This window comes from Centruroides vittatus, unplaced genomic scaffold, assembly GCF_030686945.1.
Source record: "Centruroides vittatus isolate TY-2023 unplaced genomic scaffold, ASM3068694v2 contig_2747, whole genome shotgun sequence".
In the NCBI taxonomy this organism is placed as follows: Eukaryota; Metazoa; Arthropoda; class Arachnida; order Scorpiones; family Buthidae; genus Centruroides; species Centruroides vittatus.
Genome location: NW_027121750.1, coordinates 1441571 through 1466786, shown reverse-complemented (window position 1 = coordinate 1466786; position 25216 = coordinate 1441571). Strand labels below are relative to the sequence as shown.

At 39.8% G+C, this 25216-nt stretch overlaps 1 protein-coding gene across 1 annotated transcript; it reads right to left on the bottom strand.

The window, feature by feature from the left end:
* Positions 1-6288: 6288 nt before the first annotated feature.
* LOC136971983 (proton channel OtopLc-like) lies at positions 6289-9649 on the bottom strand. Its single transcript, XM_067266510.1, has 7 exons — positions 9468-9649; positions 8636-8916; positions 8451-8556; positions 8124-8376; positions 7879-8054; positions 7646-7808; positions 6289-7573 (listed from the first exon to the last, which is right to left on the bottom strand). Exons 1-7 carry the CDS (start codon positions 9519-9521, stop codon positions 6630-6632), a joined length of 1977 nt encoding a protein of 658 aa, XP_067122611.1. The 5' UTR covers positions 9522-9649; the 3' UTR covers positions 6289-6629.
* Positions 9650-25216: the final 15567 nt, after the last annotated feature.

Sequence of the window (25216 nt, the reverse complement as noted above, 5' to 3'; positions counted from 1 at the left end):
CCTCCATATGCACTACTAAAAAACGTTGCAATTCCGTCTGGTGAAACACCTGTTAAAAATTTTATAGTTGTGTCACTTTTATAGTGTGAGTAGCAACGTATTCGACACATGCGGCCGGATGGCCGAGCGGTCAAGGTTAGCAGCCTACCGCCCTGGGGGACCCGGGATCGAATCCGGACGGGTCGAGAAATCCCCAGGAATTTTTCGGGGGGTGGTCCGTCCGGATATGTCGGTCCCCGTCCCTCACCACCCGGCCGCCCCATTGTGGGCCTGGCCGAACCCATAATGGGCTTGCTATAAGAGGCCCTCTTAGTGCCCACTGGGCGGAAAGAGTTACAAAAAAAAAAAAAAACGTATTCGACACTTTAAACACTTTGGTCTTTCGCACTCTAATTTCTGAGCAGTCCAAAATTACTCTTACATTACGAAACTTGTCGAAACATTTGGGCATATTTTCTAAAATATTTGTTTTTAGAAAATATGCCCAAATGTTTCGACAAGTTTCGTAATGTAAGAGTAATTTTGGACTGCTCAGAAATTAGAGTGCGAACCATGACAGTGGTTTAAAGTGTCGAATACGTTGCTACTCACACTATAAAAGTGACACAACTATAAAATTTTTAACAGGTGTTTCACCAGACGGAATGCAAACAATTGGCATACAGGCCTGATTATCTATATCCTAACCATGGTAAAGCTGGTGAGATAATCAGAACAATTGCGGTAGATATTTGTATGCCAATTGGCCAAACAATTGCACACTTAAGTACTGAAGCAAGAATTTTCACACCCGAGTAAAATATTCTACTTGCAGTCAGTAGAGAACAATGAAAAAATAAAGACATAACAGAAAAAGAAATATTTAATTTCATTTTCATTAGGACCATAAAAAGTTTATCTTCAAAAGAAAAATTAGTATTACTAATTTGTTTTGTTTTACATACATCACTAAAAAGTTTAACAATAGCATTAAATAGTTAAAAGTGGGTATACCAGTAATGGAATTTAGTTGGGATGCTGTCTTAACGAAATTACGTATGTTTACCAAAAATTCTGCGGTGGATATTTGTATGCCAACTGATCTGTGATATTTTAAATTTTTATCAGAATTAGAATTGCATAACAGAGGAGCTGCTGAAACACTTTTAATATCACTAATTTCAAAATCAATTGCATGGGAAGTTTATTTTGTTTGATACGTTGTTTCTGAAAACTTATTTCTTTTGATTCTTTTAGAACATGTTTTTGTACAAATACTGGTCTCCGGCAAAAGTAAACTTGGTACGGCAGTTTTCTTTAATTGTCTTCTTTTACATGCATATGCTAAAATTTAAATAAGAATTATTTCACAATTTGAATAGAATTACATTTTATTGAAGATTATCCTGTAGTGTAGATTAAAAACGAATACAAATACTAAATTACTTTATATTTAGAATATATGCAATTATTTTCAGCTTGATTTTTTAATACTATCGAATTACAATATACTTAGCAGTCGAATCCACTCTTTGTCGGTTACATTTCTGAGATTTTTTGAATTCTGATTTACGAAAAATCATCTGTTTTTCATGTGGTAATTAGGGATTGACATTGCTGGATTTCTCATCCAGCAATCCAACTGGATCCAGCGCATTCTTCGGCCTGCTGGATCCGCAAATACTCAATTAACTTTCTAAATAATTGCGCAAAAGTCTACGTTGTCGCGTTGCCGCTTTGCTAACTACTAGACTGCTACTAATTACTTACTAATTACGAAATAAAATAAACGAGAATTTTTGTATTAACGTAGTTATTGTGCATATTATCAGTTCATTTTACTGGGTAGAGATGCCAAGTCTCTACTGTGACTTTTGACACTCAACTGTGACATTCCAATCATGTGTTGGGAACAGGGACTAGTTAGTGGTCAGTCTTTTCTATGTAAACGATCTAAATAATTGTATTCGGTTCGTTTTTTTATTCTTATATTTCTGTGTAGCCAATGTAATTACGTACAATAAACGTACTTAAGTTTGAGTTATATTACGTTGCGGGATCTGGTCGGATCCCATTTTTCCCGGCTGCTTCATTGTGGCCGAACCCGTAATGGGCTTGCTATAAAGTGCCCAAAGGACAGAAAGAGTTTAATTTAACCTATTTAGATTCATGAAAAATTAAGGCAATTTTATATTCCTTACATACTTATCACACTGTACATTTTATTTTTAAAACTTAATAATAGTTGGATTCTGTTTAATAATTTTATCTTCAATATCATGTAAACTGATCAATACGACTTCTCTCAAATTAGTCACTAGGCTATTAATTAAATCACACACTAATGCAATTTATTATTGTAACATATGACTCTGTAACTACTCATACAAGCACTTGCATATAATTCTACGAAATTAATTTCGTCGCGTTGAAAATTGCTAATAATATGCTAATAATAATTTTTTAACTTTAGCTAGATATTTTAAAAAATCTAGCAACGAGTTGCGTAACTTTCCCGGCCGTTATCAAATTTTATTTTAAAAATAGCTTTTATATTATTAATCATAATAAATTACAGTAGAGCGTCGATAACTGGAACCAATTGGGGACTGGGGTCGTTCCAAGTAGTGATTTTTTCCAATTTCCGATTATGTACGAAAAAATATATTAACCTATCCGATGTTCAAATTTTTCTCCGTTGCGTATCGCTTCCTGTTGAATTTTTCCCCGTTGCGTGTCGCTTCGTGTTGAATTTTCGTCGATTTTAAGCTTAACGAAAATTTTTATAATAATAATCGAGGCTATCGTATCGTTAAAAATTATTTCTTTATTTTGTACAAACAAAATAAATATATTGAAAAATATAAAAACATGAAAATTATACTTTAGAAGTAAATTTAGTATCAAAAACGTTCGATTCAGCACGACACAATCCGACTGAAAATCGTTCCAGTTTCCGGCCATTTCAATTACCGACGTTCCAATTTTCGACGCGCTACTGTAATTAAATTGTGTGTGGCGCCATCTGTTATTATATTTTGTTATAAAAGCTTTTTATATTATAAATTCTTATAAAATGGCAAAACGCTTAATTTTGAGGATAGAGATGAGTTTTATTCAAAATTGTAAATGTTAGTAACGACTAAAATCGTTATTAAGTCGGGCCCTTTTCGAGATATGATACAAAACCCCTTCGACTTTTAACCACCAAAATTTAATCGCATTGATACCCCTTAAATACAAGCTAAATTTCTGTTTCTCAATCTTTACCCCAACCTGAGATATTAAACAAAGTAGACGCCAACACAAACATACATATATATCCACGGAATGTTTTCCTTTCTTTTCACTTTTGGATTCAGGTGCCTCAAAACGTGAAGATTTGCGAAAAAACTAGGAGAGTCAAATTTGACGCGATGCCAATACTTTCCCTTCTTACGTATCGGTATATTCAAATATGGACGTCTTCTCAACGTATGCATAGAAGCTTACGAATTGTTACGAATAAGGGATAAGAAGTCAACTATTATCGGTTTTTAGTAGCCGCTGAAAAATCATTCGCTTACCTATTCTCAGTTTTGACGCTACTATTGTGCCCATCTGCTGTTTGTCCGAGTTTATCGGGGTAGCCATAAGTTAGTAACACCTAAATAGAGGCCAGTTTCTAATAAAATACCTTTCACGAAGCATTCCTTCCTCGGCATATCGCCCAGGTGTCGTGTTGTCCCATACAAATCCATTGCATCCATTTAGAGCATTCACAAATGTGTGCGTGTTCACTCCATTTGCGCTTAAGTCTGTAAGCACCTTCAGAACGTCGACAAGCGTTAATCTAGTTTTAGGCCAAATTTTTGTCTTTTTGGAAGCTAAAGTAATCAATTCGTGTTCCTTGTCTTTTTCGAATAATTAAAATATCCACAAATAGCAAAATCTGGTATATTTTTTCAAACGTACATACGTCCAAAACGAACTCAAAGCTAATAACCTTACGGCAAATTCTACCATTCTACTCTAAATACGACGTCATGCGCAAAATTACGAAATAAAGCCAAACAATACCCATACATTTATATCTCTACTCAGTGTTGCCAACTTAGTAGATTTTTACTAAATCTGGTAAAATAGCAACCTAATTTAGTGATTAAAGTTATAATGTGAAAAATTAGTAAGCTTGTGTTTGATCCCAGAATCTATTCCTTAATATTGACACAGAATTCCGCTACACATTGTATAATATTGTTTAAAATACTCGTAAGTTGCCACACACGCGAGAACGTCGCGATAGACTCCTTACTTGTTAGTATGAGTATGGAATTAAGTAGGATAGAGTGAAGTTCAGTTCGATTAACTCATATATTTAATTTTTATCATTTAGTTATTTGATATAGCATTAACCTTTAAAAATTATATAATACGCTGTATATATCTAGATTAAGATAACAATTCGAAACTTAAGCGAAATTTTTTTGTATCGAAATGCATAACTATTCACACGCTTATTTTCTAGAGGTGAAAAATAACCAATACTTACGCCAAAAGTGACAAATTAATTAAGATTTTACTGTTTTATATACAAATATATTTTTTAATACACACGCGTTTTTCTTTCCTCTTTATGAAAATTCACTCTTATTTCTATATATAGCCGAGTTAGTTATGGAAATACATACTGTAATTCCGTTTTAGCCTACGTTATTCTTAAATATGGATTTATTCTAAATACTTACAAGTAAATCTCACTTATATCATCATCATCATCGATAACTTTCCTGTCCTACTTAAGTACAAGCGGTAAGTGCGCCATATTACCGTTCTGACGAAACTTGGAACCGAAACTTCAGTAATCTTTCGTAACCAATCTGTCCCGGTTATATCATGCTCCGTTTCACACTCCCATTGTGGGCCTGGCCAAACCCACGATGGGCCTGGAAGAAGGCTCTCTTAGTTGGCACAGGACAGAAAGACCCGTTTCCCGGATACTATCTTTTTGTGAAACTCGGCCAAGTTTTAAAATTCTTGTGCACGAATTCGAATTAAACTAGTGCTAAATTTATGTGTATGGCAATATGACGCCATTTTGCTGCATGGTAAGTGGAATAAGTAACATTCCGGACCTCGAAATATTTTCGTGTATAAACTATAATAACGTACATACATTGATAAATTAAGCCGTATAAGTATCTTTAATAGTTTTTTTAAAATTTAAATACACAGTTCAATAAATAATACACACCATAATTGTTTAAAAAGTAAATAAAAACCTAATTTACGACATGTTACAACTTGTTTGACACCTATCGGCGGAATCACTAACTATTGACGAGAATACGTTTTAGATGCCATTTTGTATATTTTTTGCTCTCGCAATTTCACACCACTTCAGAAAAACCTCAATAGAAATTGTTAAAAGAATTGTTTTACAGATATTTTTTTTATAGAGAATCATTTAAAATAAAATTTTTTAATTCTATAAAATTTAAACATGTTTTGCGCAGTATTTATTCCGGGAGGGAGGTCTGAAAATCTCTACACAACATTTGACACGTCGTGCGTGTTATTGTGACGTAAAGAGTTAAAGATAAAGAGTATTGTGACGACATCGACTTAAAAACTTAATTTGATAATGCGAGCCTAAGAACTTCGGAACAAATTAAAATGGCAATCAGATCGTCGGAGCGAAAGAGAAAGCCAGAAGTATTGTTCGTAATCACGCCATTACGTAAATTATCTTTATACATTCCTAGCATTATCTCGGTTAATTTTTTAAAATTAAAAGTTATTCGTCATTTCACACGGCGATATTTTAATCAGATAATTACGTATCGGTAGGAAATGAATGCGGTCTTTGCTTTCCTCTGCCAACGGCGATCGGACTTTCATAAGAGGAAAAACTTATTTTCCGCATTATGACGTAGCGGACTCGTAGCGAAACATAACACAGGTAAGTGAAAACGAAGCAGTTGATCTCGTCTTCTTCCCTCCCACACAAAACGCCCATTTCCCATAATGAAATGCCGCCCGAAAAGACTCCGAATTCTTAATATAAAAGCAGCTAAAGTGCTATATTAACATTAAAAAAAGTTTGTTTCTTTTGTAGCTAGAATAAATGAAAAAAAACAGCTAAATCTCTATATTGACAATAAGAATAATTATAAGTTTTTACATGTAAATGTATAATTAATAAAATTTAGCTAAATTGGCAACACTACGAAAATAAAAAGAGTCGACGACCTCTGGTGGAAGACCATTTGTAATAAACGGCTTTCGTATTCTGCCATTGTAATAAACGGCTTTCGTATTCTGGTCCGGTTTTTGATCGAATTGGCTCTTAGCCCGATTTCTTGAAATAAAAATTAAAATTTACGAACATTTCTTAGAAAAACGATCGTCTCGTTTGGTGGTCGAATTACGTCACGGATGCGTCGACGTTAGCGACCACCAGACGGAGCGTGTGTAGTTTTTAATCCTTGTTTATTGTAACCAACGTGCGCGAACGCGATTTAAATTAATAAGTGTATGAAGTGGAAGCCGGTACCGGTATATCCGGATATAAAACTACGGTATATAAATATAAACACTAAGATACAAAATGTCTTTCTTTGGGCCGACGATTTTCTCAGAAAATCGTTCGGGGACTGTATAAATAACGCTCACTCCGCTTTTTCGTATCCGGATTTCCAAATGTCTACCAGGCAGACGGAAGAATGGAACCTGTAAAAGAGCATGAGGGGTAGGGTGGCGTGACCTATCAGCAGCCATTGCAGCTCACCGTAGAAGGATCCCTGATTATAGAAGGGTTCGACGCTCCTGATCTCAAAAGTACCGACAATCCACATGGTCAGGTTGCATATGATGAGGAAAGTTACGATTTCTCTGCCAGGCTTCTTGTACCTCAGAGACTGGGTGTTGCTGCACCTCCTTAGTCCGTCCACCACCAAAGGGGTCTGCACGATGACGTGCAGCATGATCAGAAGGTGCACGGACGTCCGCAAATAGTTTTCGACCGAAAACTCCGCCAACATGGACAGAATGCAGTTGACGAAGAAGAAAGGAACCGGAAGGAACAGCAAGAGGTCGTCCAGGAAGGTGATGGGATGGGGGTTGAAATCCAGTTTGGACACCTGCCAGTAGGCCACCACCACCGCCAGGAGAGTTAGCGTGATCAGCGCCACCTCCTGGGTGGTGTGGATGGCCACCGCCGTGCCCCTGTATCCCTCGCTGTAGGCGGACACGAAGAAAATGATGACGGACACTATGGTGATGAGAAGGACAAAAAGGCCCGCGAATAGGCCCTTGTTGGAGGCGTGACAGTCGGCGCTGATGACTAGATTGCTGTGGTATGTCACGTCCTCGGCTCCGTCGGTCCCCGTCGAAACTTTGGCGTGGAAGGGGTGAGGTTTGGCACGCGACGTCTCTAGTCCGATGTTCTGCCACATGACAATCCACACCCCGGCCAACAGGAGGTTAAATTCGATGGTGAAAGGATAGAGATACGGAGAAGCTTGTAAAGCCCAGGTGGACAGCACCGTTTTTCCAGCGCAGAATATCGTTTTTTCGTGATCCGTGGTGTTCTCCAACACTTCACTGGAGATATCTGCGTGGCAAAAGGGGGTAGAGTTAAAGCGGAAGTGGAAAAATGATGTTTAGAAACGGGTTATTTACTTACCTAACAGACTGGCGTTGATTCTTAAGCCATACTTGAGCGTTTGTTTGTGTTGATAATACTCGTGCGTGTCTTCCACGATAGTGTTGAACCAGAAACACAGACAAGTAGCGATCACGTGCATCAATCCGAACCTGGCCAGCGCCTTGTGACGATTGATAACGATCTGAAATGAGATTCCGTTTTAGACAGTTCGAGAGCCGTTTTAGAAAGGTATAAAGGTCAAATTTACTCACATTGGAATACTTGAAGAGCATGAATAATTGATAAAAGGAGTAAACCGGTCTGACCACGTGAAGAACGACGGCGGTGACTTGACTACAGTTTAGTCTCTGAAGTTGGGGACCCATAAAGTGCGGTATCTGCTGCCCCAATTGGAGGCCCTCGTGGATCAGGTGTCCGAAACAAAAGGCTACGTATAGAATTCGATGATGTCAATCTTAATTTCGACCCATAATTCGTTGTCCAACATCAAACTTACCCGCCATTCCGCATTTCAAGTAGAAGCTGCCGCTGTGTCTCCCTTGGAGAAATCTGTAGGAGGAATGCTTGGTCGTGGGGGGAGAGAAGTTGAAGACGAATTCGGTGTTGGCACTGATCCGGTCCACGTTTTCGCAGCAGGCGTCCTCGAAAGAACCCATTTCCTTGATGATCTGTCTCTTGTACCTGTTCAGATCGAAGTGGAGGAAGAGCAGCCACGACATTCCGACGCAGGCCACGCACGAGCTGAACATCTGAGAGAGGGAAAATCGTCACTCTAAACATCTCCGGGGGATGGAGAAATGGAGAAAGAGGAAGGAAGACTCACCTCGTTAACGTGTCTTCGTCCTTCGTTGTTATACATGTAGATGATCCCTCCCAAAACCACCACGAAAATGGCGTACATGAAGCTGAAGAGGCAAGTCAAGTTCTTCCTGAAAGTGAAAATTTTTAAAGATTTTCCGACCGGAAAAGGGGGTCGAAACAGGTAAAGTAAAGAGTGAAAAAACCAACCTGAGCAGTCGATCTTTGTCGTCCACCGCTAGATCTCCACCCACGCTGGAGGTGCTGGGGGTGGAGTTCCTCTGTCGATACCAGGGGGGAAGAGCTGCGTGGCATTGTCTGCTCAACAGTTTGGGGGTCAGCGAGACGGGAGAGGCGGTGGCAGTGCAGTCGAAAACGTTACGATCCGTTCTGTCGTAACCGGAGTCCGTTCCGTAACGGTCGACGTCACTCTTCTTTTCCGTTTCTTCCGATCCTTCCGTTGACAGAGCGGGATTGTCGTATGCGTTTTCCTGTAATCCAGAAAATAATTAGCGATCGGAGTGGCGAGGAGGGGGGTTCGGACCCGGAATGAAAGCTTCTTCCACTAGATTTTCGACCTTCGTTAGCGGTCCTTTTCTTTTTTTTTAATTCGAGTGTCGTAATTACTCTTGTATTGTTTACCGTCCGTCGTCTTCTGTTTCGTCATAACTTCGTCTCTAAGGTGAGTAACTCTACCCCGTTTGTGCAACTGTTTGCGTCTTATCGAAGACAAATAAGGCGACAACTCTTTATCGCCGATCGGGAAATTTCTCTCTCGCGCGACGGGGGGAAAGAAAAACGTTCCCTGTCGAGCCGAGACGGGTTCGAAGGGCCAAATCCGGAAATTTTCGGAGCTACGTCCGGGGGGGAGAGCGAGAAAGTAAAATTGGAGCGCGTTCCAGTTATTCGATATCCAAGGATACCTTCACGGCTAAATCGCGTCCACCCCGGCGACGTCGGAAGCGACAAAATTCAAATAATAAACGGGCGACGGACGGACGGACCGCGCGATTATTTAGAAACAGAGACGAGCGACACTCACCTCGGAGTCGTAGGGAACGACCAAGACTCGTCCTTTGCTAGTTTCGGCCGTCATGGCCCAGGGGTAGCATGCGCTTTTTGTGTAAGAATCCGCGAGACGTCGGAGTTTCCGAGAGTGCGACCGAGTTATGAGGGGACGCTTTCAGGCGGCGATTATTTGTCGGAGGAGCGGTGACGTCGTCGCGCCGGCGCGGTGAGGCGGGACGGGCGGAACCCAACAAACGGAGGGGACGAGCGAGGCGCGAGCGTCGTTCTCGTCCAGTGACGACAAACGCGATTTTTACGGCGCGAAATTATCAAACGACTGGCGAGATAATCGGAGCGAAGGGCGCGACGTTCTTTTATTTTATTCGATTCCCCTTCGCCGTATTTTCGGACCTTCCCAGAAGCTAATCACGCGCGCGATTAAACCGAAAATCCCGTGTTTATTAACTCCGATAATTTCGAGAGTCTGTCCGTCACGTTGTCGCGGGGGGAGGGAGAAGAGGGAAGGCGCTTTTTTACCCGGAAAGGAAGGGCAACATCTTCTAACTTTCTTCCGCCAGGTGGCGAGATTCGCGTTACGCGGTAAGGAGCCGTAACGCGTTTCGAACGAACTTTAATCGCCCGTTACCCGCGCGGATGACGAAACTGCGGAGGTTACCGGCGTCTAAACGGGCCAAAGGGAGAAAAAGAAGTGACCTTGCCGTCGGGTGTCCTTCGACCTCGGTCCGACCGAGCCGGTAACGTCGTCCCTTACGTCACCGACGCCTTCTGACCCACTTTCTCCCCGTCCTCCACTGCTAAACGCCATCCGTCCCCCCGCCGACTAATTAACCGGGCCGCCGAGCTTCTCGAACGCGTCCCCGACTTTCGACCCGGGGGAGGAAACGGTCCTCCCTCCTCCCCCCATTCGGCGCGTGCGGAAATCCCGCAGCTTTTTTTCTTGTTTACTTCTAATTTCTAATTATATAATAATAATAATGCCGCTTCGGCAGTTTCGCACCGTAGCTTAATTATCCCCTTTTAATTCTAGATGCGATACCGCGTCGTCCCAGCGAATTAACGACGCCTCTTCCAGTCTCGAGTCACGTCTTCCTCCCCCTTCCCGTTTTCGTCTTCCGGGGCGCCGACTCGTCTTTACCTTTGACCTTTCCCGCCGACTCTCTACTCTTTATCGGCGCACTTCCGGCGGAAGAGTGGAGATGCCACCGGCGGGGGGAGGGAAGGAAGAGAAGACGATTGCAAGTCACAGTGACGACGGTTTTCGTTAAATTAATATCGCGTAAACTTTGGCGGGATTTTCCGAAACGGAAACATTAATTCTGTTACGTAAACGTCTTCCAAGACTTTCCATATTTGAACGCCGATCGCGCGCTGCTTCCCAGAAATCCGCGTAGCGCGCGCCCCGTCCCCTCCCCGCCAAATATTCCGGTTTGGAGTAAAATTCTCATTCTCGCTCCGTATTCAGCGCGGGGAAGGACTTTTTTCCAGGAAGCGACGGCAGTCGCGCGGTCTCGATAGCTTAGATCCTTAAGTCCGGGGAGGGGGGAAATCGGAGCGCGTGTCGACTTGACGGCACGCGCCAGCGCTCCGGTTCCGATCTTCCGGGGAGGAAAGACGCTTTCGGAAACGAATTCGCGAGTTTAGAAAGCCCGGAATGGGGGGGGGAGAAAGTGCGAGGGGGAGACGAGGTCGAAGGGACGATTATCGCCCGACGCGAATTGGGTCAATTAGAAAACGCTACGGCGTCGCGCGCTTCGGCACTTTCGACATTCGTCTTGTTATTTACGAATGGAGATTTATTCGGCGCCGGAAGAGAGAGAGAAAGAGAGATGGGACGGAACCGGAAGTTCCGCTCTCCCCGGGCTACCCTCGCGGTCGGAAGTAAATGGGATAAAGGTTTTGTACGACGGACCGGATTTAAAGACGGAAGGAATCTTATCGACAACGGGGTCGAGGTACCGATAAAGAAAGAGAAAAACACGGCGTAAGACACCTATTTATAAACACGCGACCAATTGCAGCTTTCTTTCGAAACGCGGCAATTCTTTCTCCCTTTGGTGCAACGAACAGATAAATCTCGAACCCGTCTGATAAAAAAAAAAAAAAAAAAAAAAAATGGCGTCCAAGAGTTTACGTTAAGTCGGGGGAGGGGACAAAACCCCCGACCCACCGGGATCCAAAGGGGGACGGAATGACGACGGACCGGAAGAAGAAACAGTAAACGAATGAAACCCGCGACTCGACATTCCGAATTATTTCGTCCGTCCGGATGTTTACCCGCCCGCAAAAGTAGAAAATCAGCGTTTTGATCTGGCGGCGATCCTCCTATCTAATTTCGCTACCTATGCACGTGCAGTGACGCGGCGGGAGCGAAGGTCGCCTTTAGTTTTATCGCCGATTTATCTGTTTTCCGACAGAAATTTACGGGAGATAAGTAACGCGTTTCGACCGACGCCAACCGGCGTTCGTTTCGCCCATTCACCCCCCATCGGAAGTAGGACCGGAAGCGCTCCTATCCCGAAGCCAATAAAGCGGGCTTCCTCCCCCCCTTCCGTTTAAGCGATTTTCCGGCGCGGAAACTCGATTATCCGGTGTGGAAGAGGAGAGGGGGAGAATGGCGCGTCGTCCTCGATCGACGCGTTGGGGAAGGGGAGAGCGAGTCAATCTAAAATCGTGACTGGATCTTATGCTAATGGGTCGATTAATTACGGCCTTACCTTAATTAAAATTTTACGGTTATTTTACCGTTACCCTTCGATTAATTTTAATTACGTCGAACGTCTTTAACGAACAAAATTAATATTTAATTTTTCTCGTTTAAAGCGGGGAAACGGCATCGATGGCTTCCCACCCGCCGGGAGGGGGTGACACGGATCCTTACCTCCGCAGTAATTATTAACGATTGTTTACCGTAAGATCTGGGGGGTTTAAGGACGCGTCCTCCGAGAGGGATTAGCGAATTAACTTGCTTAAAAAGCGTCGAGCGATAATTACTCGCCGTTTGTTTTCGTCTCTCTTATCGCTTTCTTATCTATCGCGCGATTAAGCGACGTTTCCTGGAGGAATACCTATCGATCCGACCCTCGTCGCCGAGCGACGACAAAAATATTATTTTGATTTACAGGTCAATGGAATTTCGAGTCTTTCCTTCGGGGGTTGCTTTGCTTTTAGAAGGAAGCGGGCAAATCGAATCGAACGGTTTCCATTTATTTATCAGTGGAAGGTGTCGCGGGTCCGGCCGAATTTACCGGGACGAAACGTGGATCGAACGAGAATTCGGGGACGTAGGAGAAAGGAGAAAGACCCTTCCCTACAAGCGCCATCTTTAAGTTCTCGGAAGAGTAGCTTACTCGCGTGTTAAAATCGAGAATGACAATCGCTTTTTTAGGGCGCGAGAAAGACGCGTTTACCGATCGCGCGACGGAAATCGCAAGCTCTTCCGTCTCAATAACTCCATTTCTTAAAAGCGTTTGTGTTGGCGGGATCCGGAGGACCCGCACCACTTCGAACAAAACAGCGCCGCCTGGTGGAGAAAACTCGCCTGCACAATAACGAAATTCGCCTCCGCGTATGACGCTACTGTCACACCCCACTTATAATCGTGTTGTGTTTATCGTTTATAAACAAATGGCCGAATCAAAACACTAGGATCGCCACGGATAATCGTTAACGATAACATCTCTCTTTCGCATTGTACAATACAGAACCGTCACGTATCGGTGATAAACAATAATTACGAATTAATAAAGATCTCTGTAGTTTTGTTTTCTGCTTAAATCGTATGGCTTATTTGTTTATGGGCGATCTGCCGAAGAGAATGTCTCCCGGGAGGACTTTCTGTGAGAAACTGGTCACTATTTAGTTGTTACTAATGTGAAGAAAACCCGCAAAAACGTCACGTGACCAGCCCGTTGGACAGGCGCGAACCCACGACCAGTGTTTAGTGATTTTTATCCATCCGGATTGGTGGGTGAACGGTCCCCGATTTAATCGGCTCACGATCTATCGGCCGTCGATAGGACTGTCATAAGATTGCCAGTAGCAAAACTCGTAACTATGGCACTTTTAGTGCTGCGAGCAACAAATATTTTATTTGTACGATACACGTACCGTACAGACACCGTAGTATCTGAATTAGGTCGTAGGCCGGAGCAATGGGTACGTCCACCGATTGTCTGTGTTGCAATTGAGGTTCAGCAAAGGTGTCGAGCATCTCGAAGTATCTCTGCGCCGTCACGGAACATGTCATACATCCATTGGGAATAGCATCTTCAAATAAGATTGGCTCAAAGATAAACGTGCAGTGAATTCACACCAGACTTTAGGCGAGTGTTATGAAACATAAGTGTTTTCTGTAGACTAATGCGATATTTACGGTATTTATTATTCCACTGTGGTGACAAATGTTTGTGCCTCGTCGTTCCAGTGGATCTTCCATAGTCAAGACACATCCATTTCTGTTCTAGCAAGGAAAGTCAATACAGAGGTCAATCGGTTTCCTTATTAGTGGTAAGCAATTGTTGGTCAGGCTGATCTTATACGGATTCGCCAATTTTTCGGTACCTTTCATACTGTTCCATAGGATCAAAATTACCGCAATGTTTTTGGCGCCTTTGGTAATGCATTAGATTTTTAATTTACGACGCATTAATGGTTGCGAGACATGAAATGCTCTTGGCGCTCCTCACGACTCGTGTCCTTGACACTTGCTTTATTGCCAATGTATTGCTACGAGTCTGCATAGGATACACCCAACTGTTATGGTACTGTGCTTACACTACTGGAACTTAAAACATGCTACGTTAATTGTCATGGTAAGGTCTTCAATGATTATTAAGTGACGTCCAGTTTCCTCGAATAGAGTGATCGTTCTCCAGACAGCTTGTAAAATCGATGGTCTTCAGCATAAATTCTTACGATAAAGTAAATCCCAAAGTACAGCCGCAGCATTGACGTTTTCATAAAAGTTTCATAAGAAATGAGCACATAGTCAAGGTAATGGTCATTATAGTTGACTGGAATGACATTCGACAGTTGTAGCCATTTTTATATCCAGAAGTTGGCTGCAACACCTGTACTTTCTTTGCAAAAGTACAGGTATTGCAGCCAAGTGCCACAATGGCGAGTTTTAGGACTAATTTTTTACTACGAAAATATATTTAGTATGTCCTTAAATGTCACCGTACCAAACTCAATTTCATCTGTACTGTTAAATATCTTTTTGGACAGCGTTGAGTATGGGTACTTTAATTATAATCACCTAATACAGTACATAGTTTGTATTAGTGCCTAATACAGTTCAATCTAGATTGTAAAGGTAATTAATTTATGAGTCTGGTTTTGTTACACTAGGCTCGCTAGGCGTCTGCAGAAGCGTCACACTTGCCCTACCTGGGATCGAGTAAAAATTCCCACAATAATCATAAAAGTGATCTAAATACGTAACCTTACACCCTTGACCACAGGCAGCTTTGATACAATACTGTATTTTATAATCTACTTGTAAAAAAACAAAAAAATTATTTGTCTTCAAGCTCTGCCCCTCTTGAAAAATTTTCTGCGGTTGTCCATGCTAGGTGCCATTAACAGACAGCACAAAATATAATTTCTAATAAAACGATTAAAAAAAAAGTACAAGTATTTAGAAAATGAAAATATTATAAGACAGAGAAACTGCGAATATTAAAACAAAAAATTCAGCAAAGTCCACCGAGTTGCGTAACTTTCCCGGATTTTTGAGAATTGACTTTAAAAATAACTTTTATATTATTATTAATCATAATAAATAAAGCTGTGTAGCGCCATCTGTTACGAGATTTTATTATAAAAACTTTTTGTATTATTAATTATTATAGAACGACAAAAGGCTTAATTTTGAAAGTAGACATGAGTTTTACAAAAAATTATAAATGGTAATAACGAGTAAAATTATTAAGTCTGACCCCACTCGAAATATGACGGGTGACACCCCTCTATCTCCCCACCCCTTCGGCCTTTAATTATCAAAATTTAATAGCATTAACAGTAGCGAATTATCCTATGGACAAAAAGGGCAATTGCCTGAGGCCCCCAAACCAATCTGATATAAACTCATTACTGCACGGTACTAAGAATATCGAAATGTAAATCTGGGGATCCTAGATTACCGGTGTGGTCCAGGCACAGGGTGCACTGGCACAGAGCAGAGGTCACGTTAAAAATGAACGAGGATACCGTGGAATTATTCCGCAAATGCCCTGAACGAATCTATAACGCCCCCCGAAGCATCAGTGTCCTTAACCGAGACGGTCAAGTTAGACACGATTTCAATACTTTTTCCTGTTATGTATACATAACCGCCGGGCTTTAAACAATGCTGGATTTTCCGTATCAGCATGAGAGGATCCCATGCTGATATGGAAATTTTTTTTCAATCATCATCCCATCCCCATTAGTGCTCGGTAACGTTGTCGTACTGCAAAACCTTCCCAATTGTTAATGAATTTATTAAGTAATACATGTAATACGTAATTTTGGTGAGAAGTGTAATTAAAACTGAGTACGTGTACTGTACAACGTACAAAACAATAACATAACAGTTCACTTTGCAACATTTTGGAAACAAACATGAATCATTCTCTTACCTAAGGGGGTATATTTATATTGTTTTGTCAGTAAACGAATTATTGCATAAAATTTAAAATTTGAAAGTTTTATATTTAGAATCTGCAGTCAATCAAAAGCATATTTTCAACTTTCAAATATTAAATGGGAGGAAATTTTCTTTGCCTGTCTAATATCTGAACATCAACCACTTTCCCTCCCATTGAGCCCATCAATGGCCGAGTGTATAAAAGCTCCGAACAATTGTGGATTCGCGCCTTACTGTAAAAAATTCCTCGCTACGTGAGGTTTTTTCACGTTTGTAACATCTAACATGGAGCCAGTTTTCCATAGGAAGTCCTCCCGCGTGGCATCGCTCACGTGTCGCTCTGCTGTAAACAAATAAACCAAACCCTCTCCCATAGAAAGTCCTGCCGGAAAGAACTCCTCCATAAATCGCCCATACGCTTCGTTACCATATCCCATGAAACCGTACAAGACGTAGCATTACTTAATGTTTTTGTAAACATCTTCGCCCATTTGCGCCGTAACGATTACGAGCCCGCTCTTTCATATATGCGTTACGTAATTTACGGAAAATCCCTGATGTGTATTGCATATTGTGATGTAATGACGTACACTGCAAGCAATAATGATATATTAGAAGCAATACCAGGATGATAATGCAGTACACTATTTACCTGTATTTCAAAATAAATAAATCATTACATTGTTCAATGATGCCTCTGACTTGAAAATGCCTTATATTGTAATTCAGTAGTGTATTATTTATCTCAGAGTGGCCGAGTGAATAAAAACACTGAACTTGCCTCACAAAGTGACGTCATCAACCATTGTTCTAGAAGATACGCACTAACACCTAGAAACAATCAAGTAATGGATATTTTTAAATAAAAACTGAAATAAATTAATGTTTTCCCTGAATTTGCTTTTTATATAATATTAATTAACAAAACTTGTGTTTAGTCATATACAAGAGAAATACATTAACTTCATTTCACTTAATAACCGTGAGTATGCATTTCTAATTTGCTGATGCCAAGCTTCCAAAGCTTTTCTAACATTTGAATTCTTCCAAATTAAGTCATTGTGGACACTTCCTGGAAAAGGGAAAAAGCATCATGACCTGTGACGTCACATAGGCCACGTGATCGATTCCGATAGATCGTCCGTTTTCTAGGTTTTTCACGTCATCGATGACAGATGATACTGACAACCAATGAGCATTTTACTTATCCACATTCTCAAAATAAAGACCTCTAGCGATAGCAAAAATAAACAGTTAAATACGGCTCCAGGGTAGATTTGTTTGCTTTATCCGCCACTTTTTTTAATTCAGATAAGTAGCAAAAACCAATAAACTCCCTTTTATAACTGATCAGCAAGATCGTGGTACTTGTTACATGAGGTGTACTGTATATTCACTGTTCGCGACAAATTCCCACCAATGGCAGAGTAGATAAAGCCATTGAACCCTGGTCGTGGGGTTCTTGCCTGTTAACGGACTGGCATATGAAGTTTCCGGGTTTTCTTTACGTTAGTAATATCTAAATAGAAGACAGTTTCCCATAGAAAGTTCTCCTGTAAGGCACACTAAGAAATAAATCATCAATTGGGCTTTTTTTTTTGAACTCTTTCCGCCCTGTGGGCACTAAGAGGGCCTCTTTTAGTAGGCCCATTATGGGTTCGGCCAGGCCCACAATGGGGCGACCGGGTGGTGAGGGACGGGGCCCGACGTATCCGAACGGACCACCCCCCGAAAAATTCCTGGGGATTTTTCGACCCGTTCGGATTCGATCCCGGGTCCCCCAGTGCGGTGGGTTGCTAACCTTGACCGCTCGGCCATCCGGCCTCATTAATTGGGCTACTGTTGTACTGTTGTATTAAACATTTTTTACGCTGTAATTTGTAAGCGATTCATCTTATTTGACATACAATTCATGCAATGGATATTAACTATTTTTCAATATAATTATGAAACAGTTCAGAAACGAGACATTTCTCGGGAAAACATTAAAAACACGGGAATGTCCCGCTTAATTTGGGACGTGTGATTACTTTATACTTATGCAAAAGTAATGTTAAAAAAATAATATACACCTAGAAGTAGGTAAGTGGAACTGTCCATTAATTACGTGTACAGTTTTTCAGCTACTTTTGACCCCTCCTTCCCTGTCGCGTACAATGATGTACTTTTGGCAAACTCCTCCCATTTAATTACGTCTACTATAGTTCATGGACTCTCTGACATTGAAGAAATGACATTAAAAAGTTCTTGAAAGTATTTTCAAATCAAGTAGACTTATAAGGACGTATAAGTTCGTATGTCACCAATACCATTGAAAAGTGCACGTAGACAATGCCTCAGTCCCTACCTCTTTTTAAACAGCACAGACAATTAATTTACATACATAAGTTCATGATAAAGAAAAGTTTCTGTACACAAGTGTACACGTTCTAAGGGTAAAATATTTCACCCTTAGAACGTGTAACAATGTATTAGAGTGCTTAATTAAGTGTCGTAAAAATATGTCTTTTGTAAGTCAAGTATTTCACCATTTTGGATTTTTAAACCACGTGATCTAAAATGGCGTCGTGTGGAGAGAGAATATGTCGCCACTTAATGAATATCCAATATGTTTTTAGTTTTTCAAATGTTTTAATCTTTTATGCGCATGTACAATCACGCCATCCAATCATCGACGAGCACGCTGAATTCAAATATTTTAAATTTGAACCGTCCAACTGGCGTTCGTTTAAATTCTCGCGAGTTTCTCGTTACCTTGAAAAACTCTCATATTTTTCAAATTCTCAAAATAATTTAATTAATTGGAATAAAATTATCGCGTTGTATTTTTTATTAATTAAATGTACGGGAGAATTATTTCTTACGAAAAGACAAACTTTCGAGTATGGGGCATGCGCAGAAAAGATTCCTTTATATCGAGTTCCGTTTGACCACGGCTAGAGCAGCTGAAAATAATGCTGAATCGCTAAGTATGTACACGAGTTTGTACATACTTCATTCGCTAAGGTAGTATGTACAGGATACATATAAAACAGAGGAGTTTCTTTTTATATATCTTGCTTTATAAAAGCGGTTTGAAGTGTCTCAGCGCATTGAAAGTCCCTACATGAAGCGTTAAAACGAGACAAAACTGCAATGATCACAGGTAAGTTCTAGTTGTACCGAAACTAATTTTACTTACTCATTTTATCATCATTTGTACAGGGCTATAAACAAAAACAGGACTACTTTAAACATGTGAAGTAACTGTAGGACGAGGGGAAACACAGTTAACGTCTTACATACAATTGTATACACAGAAATAAATTCAACAATGATTGAGCGTAGAAAGTTATAAAACTTTATTCGTAAATGCGCTCTTCCAACAGCGAACGTTATTCTAATACGTGTTTTGTGATGTCATAATTTTCAAATCTTTCGTGTCACCTACCGTCGCATATTTTTAACTCATATCTAAAGAGTGTGACGTAATAAATGTTAGTCTACTTACTCGTACTCAGAAGTGAAGAACAGTACAGTACATACTGTACATATTCCAACCTACAGATTTTAGTGTATTTAGTAACGATTTTAAGACGCATAATGCTTATTTTAGGCATTTTAACATGCATCTGGCATTTTTTATATGCATATATTGCGATTATAAACTTATATAAATCCTGTCCTTACTGATGACATAGCACTATTCTTATTTACAACATTGTTCCCTATACTTAGTAAATGAATATACATTTGCTCAACTATTTTCAAATTCGTAAACACGTCATTCTTGTAAACTTTTCTTGCCTCATCATTGGCGTAGCCAGGGTTTTGTTATGGGGGCCTAGTAGAGGCTGTAATTCTCTGGGGAGGGGCACCAGGTTAACTGGGGGAGCGTACCCACCCATGCCCCTTCCTGGCTATGCCCATGTGCCTCATCCTCATTTCATTCCCAACCCTTTGTCTCTTGTCCCAACCCATGTATGAGATAGGACAAAAGACAAAGAGTTGGGAATGAGATGATGGATTCACAAGCCTAGCGCAGAGGCGTATAACAATAAGGTACTTGTGCTAGCTTGTGCTCTCCTTATCCTTATGTACAGTACTCTACATTCCTTTTTTATTCATTTAACCTGTCCTTTAAGTTTCTCAAAGTAGACCCTACGTACACTGCATCGCTTAATCTCACCTTTCAAGCTCCAGTTTCAGAACTTTACTGTTTCTATTGATCTTCTCTATAAATTTTCCAAGCTTTGCGCCCCCCGGAAAATTCCTGGATACTCCCATTATTTATGGGTTATATCAATGGCGAGAACCTTATCGATGTTTTTAAGATTTTGATATGGAAGTAAGTTAAAGTTTTGCTAAAAAATAGTTTTATCAACAGGTTTATTTCGAGTAAAAGCGTAAATAAAAGTTATTTCCACGACACTTATCTACATTAAAAACAAAAGTTTGACCCGTACAGCTATTGTATTGCACTGTCACAGTTAATTTGTAACTGATAAGTTGGACTGTAACGACTGTTAAAATTGCTTGTTTTTTTCCTATTTTGATAAAAGTTAATGCTGCAGGCTTTTAACTTACTAATTCACAAATGCTTTACTGTTTAAAAAAAGTCAATCAATTTATACGAAATGCACGGAAAAAATCGATTGTTTTGGAGGATTCACATCCGTTATAGAAGGAGATGTCATCAATCACGACATTAAAAAAACATAATCACGTAGCTGATGCAGCAAAAGCGAGTGTAAGAAAACTAATGGATTCTATAAAATAGATTGCTTGGACTTGTCAGTTGTCAACACAGCAATGTCGAAAAAGCCACCCTTTATACAGTTCTATTCGTGACAAATAAATTACCGTTTTATTGTGAGGTAAAGTGGAGGAATTTCTATTACTTAAGAGGGAAATGTTAGCGAAAAGAAAACGTATTTTCTTTTCGCTAACATTCAAGTGCAAAAGCTACATTCGGTGCGATCGTCCCTCCGCAGTGGGCAGGAAACGAAAGGAGCTTCAAAGGACGAAGTAATGACGTCACAGGCAGACTGCGCGTCGAAAGAGTTAATCGGTACCGTGCGATCCCTGTTTACGCAGGTTTACTGTATTTGTAACATTAAATTGTTTTGGATTTTAAAAAGTCGTTTTTTTACTCCTAATGTTTATCACCGCCGACAGAAGTCGCAGATATAATTTTCGGGTGAATCGAAGCTCGTGCATTCCGCGTGGACCAAATTTGAACACACTACGTCTTATCCAAATTCATTGTCGTGCCCCTCTCACGTAAGACACAAATGTCATTATGTTTTACTGGTGGCTCACTATAGGTTGGCATAAACAGGTCACGCACAGGCTGCCAACTTTTTAGATACGACCTGATCGAAATTACCCAGCTTTACCTTACACTTGCTGGCCTAATCTGTAATAGGCTGGAAAACACTACAGAGGATTTGCCTAGTAAAGCGGCTTTAATCGTACTGAAAATATAAAATAAACTAATGAACGCTATTTGTCCATTGTCCCATACAACTTCGTCTTATGTTGATCAAAACTTCACCTCGAAAACAAGGTATGTTCCTTGTTTTCAAGGCCAAGCTAGCCTCCGATTGCAACCAGCGCTACCTTGTGGGAGCGCTGATCCGATATTAAATCGTAGTTTGAAGCTTCTTGTATAATGTATGACGCCCTTTTTTTTTTATAGCTTATACCCCCTTTTCTGTAGTCTGCCGGCGCCGCTGGTACAACTACTACCGTATCGTGTTGCATGCCATGGCTTTTATGACATTGCTGCTTTCTTCTGTGAATTTCCAATAAATTAACTATTAAAGTGCCTACTCGCATTACTTTAAATTTCTTAAAAGTTTGTTTTCTAAAAACAAAAGTTCTTGGAATTATCTTTTATCAATCTTAACAGCGGTTACAATTCAACTTATCAGCTACAAGTTAATCATGACAGTCCAATAGAATAGCTTTACGGGTCAATTGTTTGTTTTTAAAATAGATAAGTGTCACGAAAATAACTTTTATTTACACTATTACTCAAAATAAACCTGTTGATAAAGCTACTTTTTAGAAAAACTTTTAACTTACTTGCATATTAAAATCTTAAAAACACCGATAAGGTTCACGCGATTATATAATCTATGTTTACTGATAAGTTCAAATTAATAATCTACAGGGAAATAGTAACAGGGTAAAACCCCGTTAATTCGAAGATTAAGAGATAAAAGAATCTCGACTACGAATTAATCGGTTTAATACCCGATTATTGGCCGTAAATTTCCCATTATCGAGCCGTTATCAGGAATCTGTTCATAGAATTATTACAAAATTGAAGAGTTACGGATCTGTCACAAGAGGGCGCCTTTACGTCTCAATAATAACGCTGGTAACATACTGTATCAGTAAAAGAATGCCGATGCCAAGTTATAATGGTGTTGTGTTCGTTACGGAGTCGTAGTTTTTGTTTATTTTGTATTCGCTGTATTCACACGGAATATAAAATAAAATGAAGTTCAAAGGGTGAAGAGTACACGGAAAAAAATAAATTCGAGTTAAACGCACTGAATTAACGAGGCCATATTATATGTTAAACCTTATGTAGTGTGCCCGAGACCTGAAGGCAGCTTCGTGTTAACGCAGTTTGACTTAGCAAGTTATTACTGTATATAAAACAGTTCTATAAAATGCATTCTTGAAAATAATGTCTCGGATGGCCGTGGTGTCGGCTTAAAGGCCGGATAAAACGCGAGATAAATACACCAGCGTAACGACGCAATTGATGTCACTTTCGATTTAGAAGTGACTCTCGATATATCACATCGAATTTGACAATATAATGTCGCATTTTACTTTTTACGAAACGTAAAGCATTATTCTGATATAGCAGCCAGTCACAGTTACAAGGCACTCATTATTCGACAATATGGCTGCCGAGAGTATAAGCCTGTCGTGTGCTCGTAAGCAGAATGGGGAGGATATAATTGCGTAAAATAATGAATTGTTTTTGGAAATTATAGAAATTATAAGTGCAGTAGGGCCCGCCATACGCGCGACAATATACCTATCAAGGCCAAGGTCTATATAAAGCCACTTACGCGATAGCCTTGAACAAGGTCTACCTTGTTCAAGGCTATCGCGTAAATTTGCGTAAAATAGTCTATCCCATTAATTATTAAGTATTTCTTATAGTAACATACTTATCAATATTTTTATATAAATAAGGGAAATAAACATTATTAATATAATAACCAAAGTATGTTTGTTCGCGGCTTCATTTGTTATCTTTCTTTCTCCACAGATGGCGCTACTTCATAAGGCGTTGTATTATTTATTCTTTTATTACGTTGTTATTAATAATAATTTTTATTTAGAAGCGTGCTATAATGTAATTCCTGCTAATTTTTTTGCCAATCCAACGTAAGTGACGTCGGAAGTTGCATTTTTTAAAAACATTTTGGCAAATGGCGTCATTTTAAATTTATTATTATTAAATTTAATTTTTAAATGTTAAATTAAGTAAAAATAAAGCATCGTGGTACCATAACAATAAATTTTAGAAACGTTTCATTGTAATCACGTGACATTCTATAATCCAATCAGAAACGAACCTGTTATTTGAAATAAATTATCTTGCGTCAGTTATGTTCCGGATGGATCCACTTCAAATTCGTAAGAATCATCAGCCATCAAAAGCGGAGTTTCGTTTTTACACACTTCTTACCTCTTTATATGCGTTTATTCGTTGTGTGTATACGGCAACGCGACACGCGGGCGATCTACCGAGGGGATGCCTCCCGGGATGTCCTGTTGTTCTTTGCCGGTTTCAATGTTGAACCAGACATACGAGTTCGGGATTAATTAATGGCCCGCACGAATAAAAACAAAGGAAATGCTAATGTACTGTACATAAAGTAGAAGCAAAAGCATTTCCTCTGTAATGATTACCTTATACTTCCGAACAAATGCTTTTGGTAAAAGGTTCTCTACTCTCATATGACACGTTTAAACTCGTCCATGTGTTATATTTTATTAGTTGTATTCAATTTATATTAATCGTACGCGTGTTGGCCTTTGTTAATTAGTGTAGATATCCAAATTTTGCAATTTATTAAATGAGAAATGCATTTGGCATCGCAAGTAGTTTTCATGTTTAATGTGGGTTTTCTTTTCGATTAATGTACTCGTCACCACGAAGTCTAGGTTTTTCTATTTAAACGCGAGTGCAATCGATTAGTGGTATTTGTTTTGCCACAGCTGTTTTTGCTCCCATGACAGAATCTGTTGTAGAATATTTTGTTTAAAGATCACACTGAACTATTATTTTCTTCACAAAATTGCTCACAGTTCGCTACATTACTTTTGACTGCTCTATACCAAGTTCTTCTCCTATGCCTTTTTGGAATCCAGGATCGGCTAAATATCAAACATATTTTCATTTTTTGTAAAGAAGTTAGTTCACCGCCGCGTAATTTGGTCGTCACTCCTAAGAAATTACGTGCCGACCATTCAACACTTTCTTCTTCAAACTTAAATGAAACGTTGTAATTATTGACTTGTGCAGAGGAACGAAGAATATAATATATATAACCTTCCTTAGATTAACTTCTTCAGACATGGTTAAACATTAACTAAAAATAAACCTAGATAAAACCATACTTCTTGCAGTTGAGTCTGCAATTTGAAGGATATACTTATAATTCGAAGTAAATGCTTACTTTTATTCATACGGAATACGTATTACTAAAGCTTCATTCGAAACCATTTGCTTCATGCCCACAAGTATAATGATTTCACTCAAATTTTACAAGGATAAAGTGATGCTTGTTTTTATTCATATAACTCCACGCAAGGCAATCATGCCACGATGCACGAGATAAAATTGCGGATTACTTTTATTGGGCATCATTGTCTACGTTAATGATGCCCAAACTTTTCGCTTGCGGACCAAATTGTAAGAGACAAGTCAGAAATATTTTGTACCGTACAATTCACGTATATACAAAAAGTAGGTCCAATTCTATCGTTTATAAGTAATAGCGAAGTTGAGGCCGAAGTTTTAAACGCGAAAACGTGTACGTCAAACGTTCCTCGCCGCTTTCCCGTAAGCTTAGAAGTTTGACAGTGGCGTTTGGAATGTCGAGCACGATTCCACT

Excerpts from the sequence above, each read along its gene's own strand:
- LOC136971983 (XM_067266510.1), bottom strand. The coding sequence starts at position 9,521 with ATGACGGCCGAAACTAGCAAAGGACGAGTCTTGGTCGTTCCCTACGAC. Across the intron at positions 8,557-8,635 it reads GACAAAGATCGACTGCTCAG|GAAGAACTTGACTTGCCTCT; the intron begins GTTGGTTTTTTC and ends TTTCACTTTCAG. Across the intron at positions 7,809-7,878 it reads TGCTCTTCAAGTATTCCAAT|ATCGTTATCAATCGTCACAA; the intron begins GTGAGTAAATTT and ends ATCTCATTTCAG.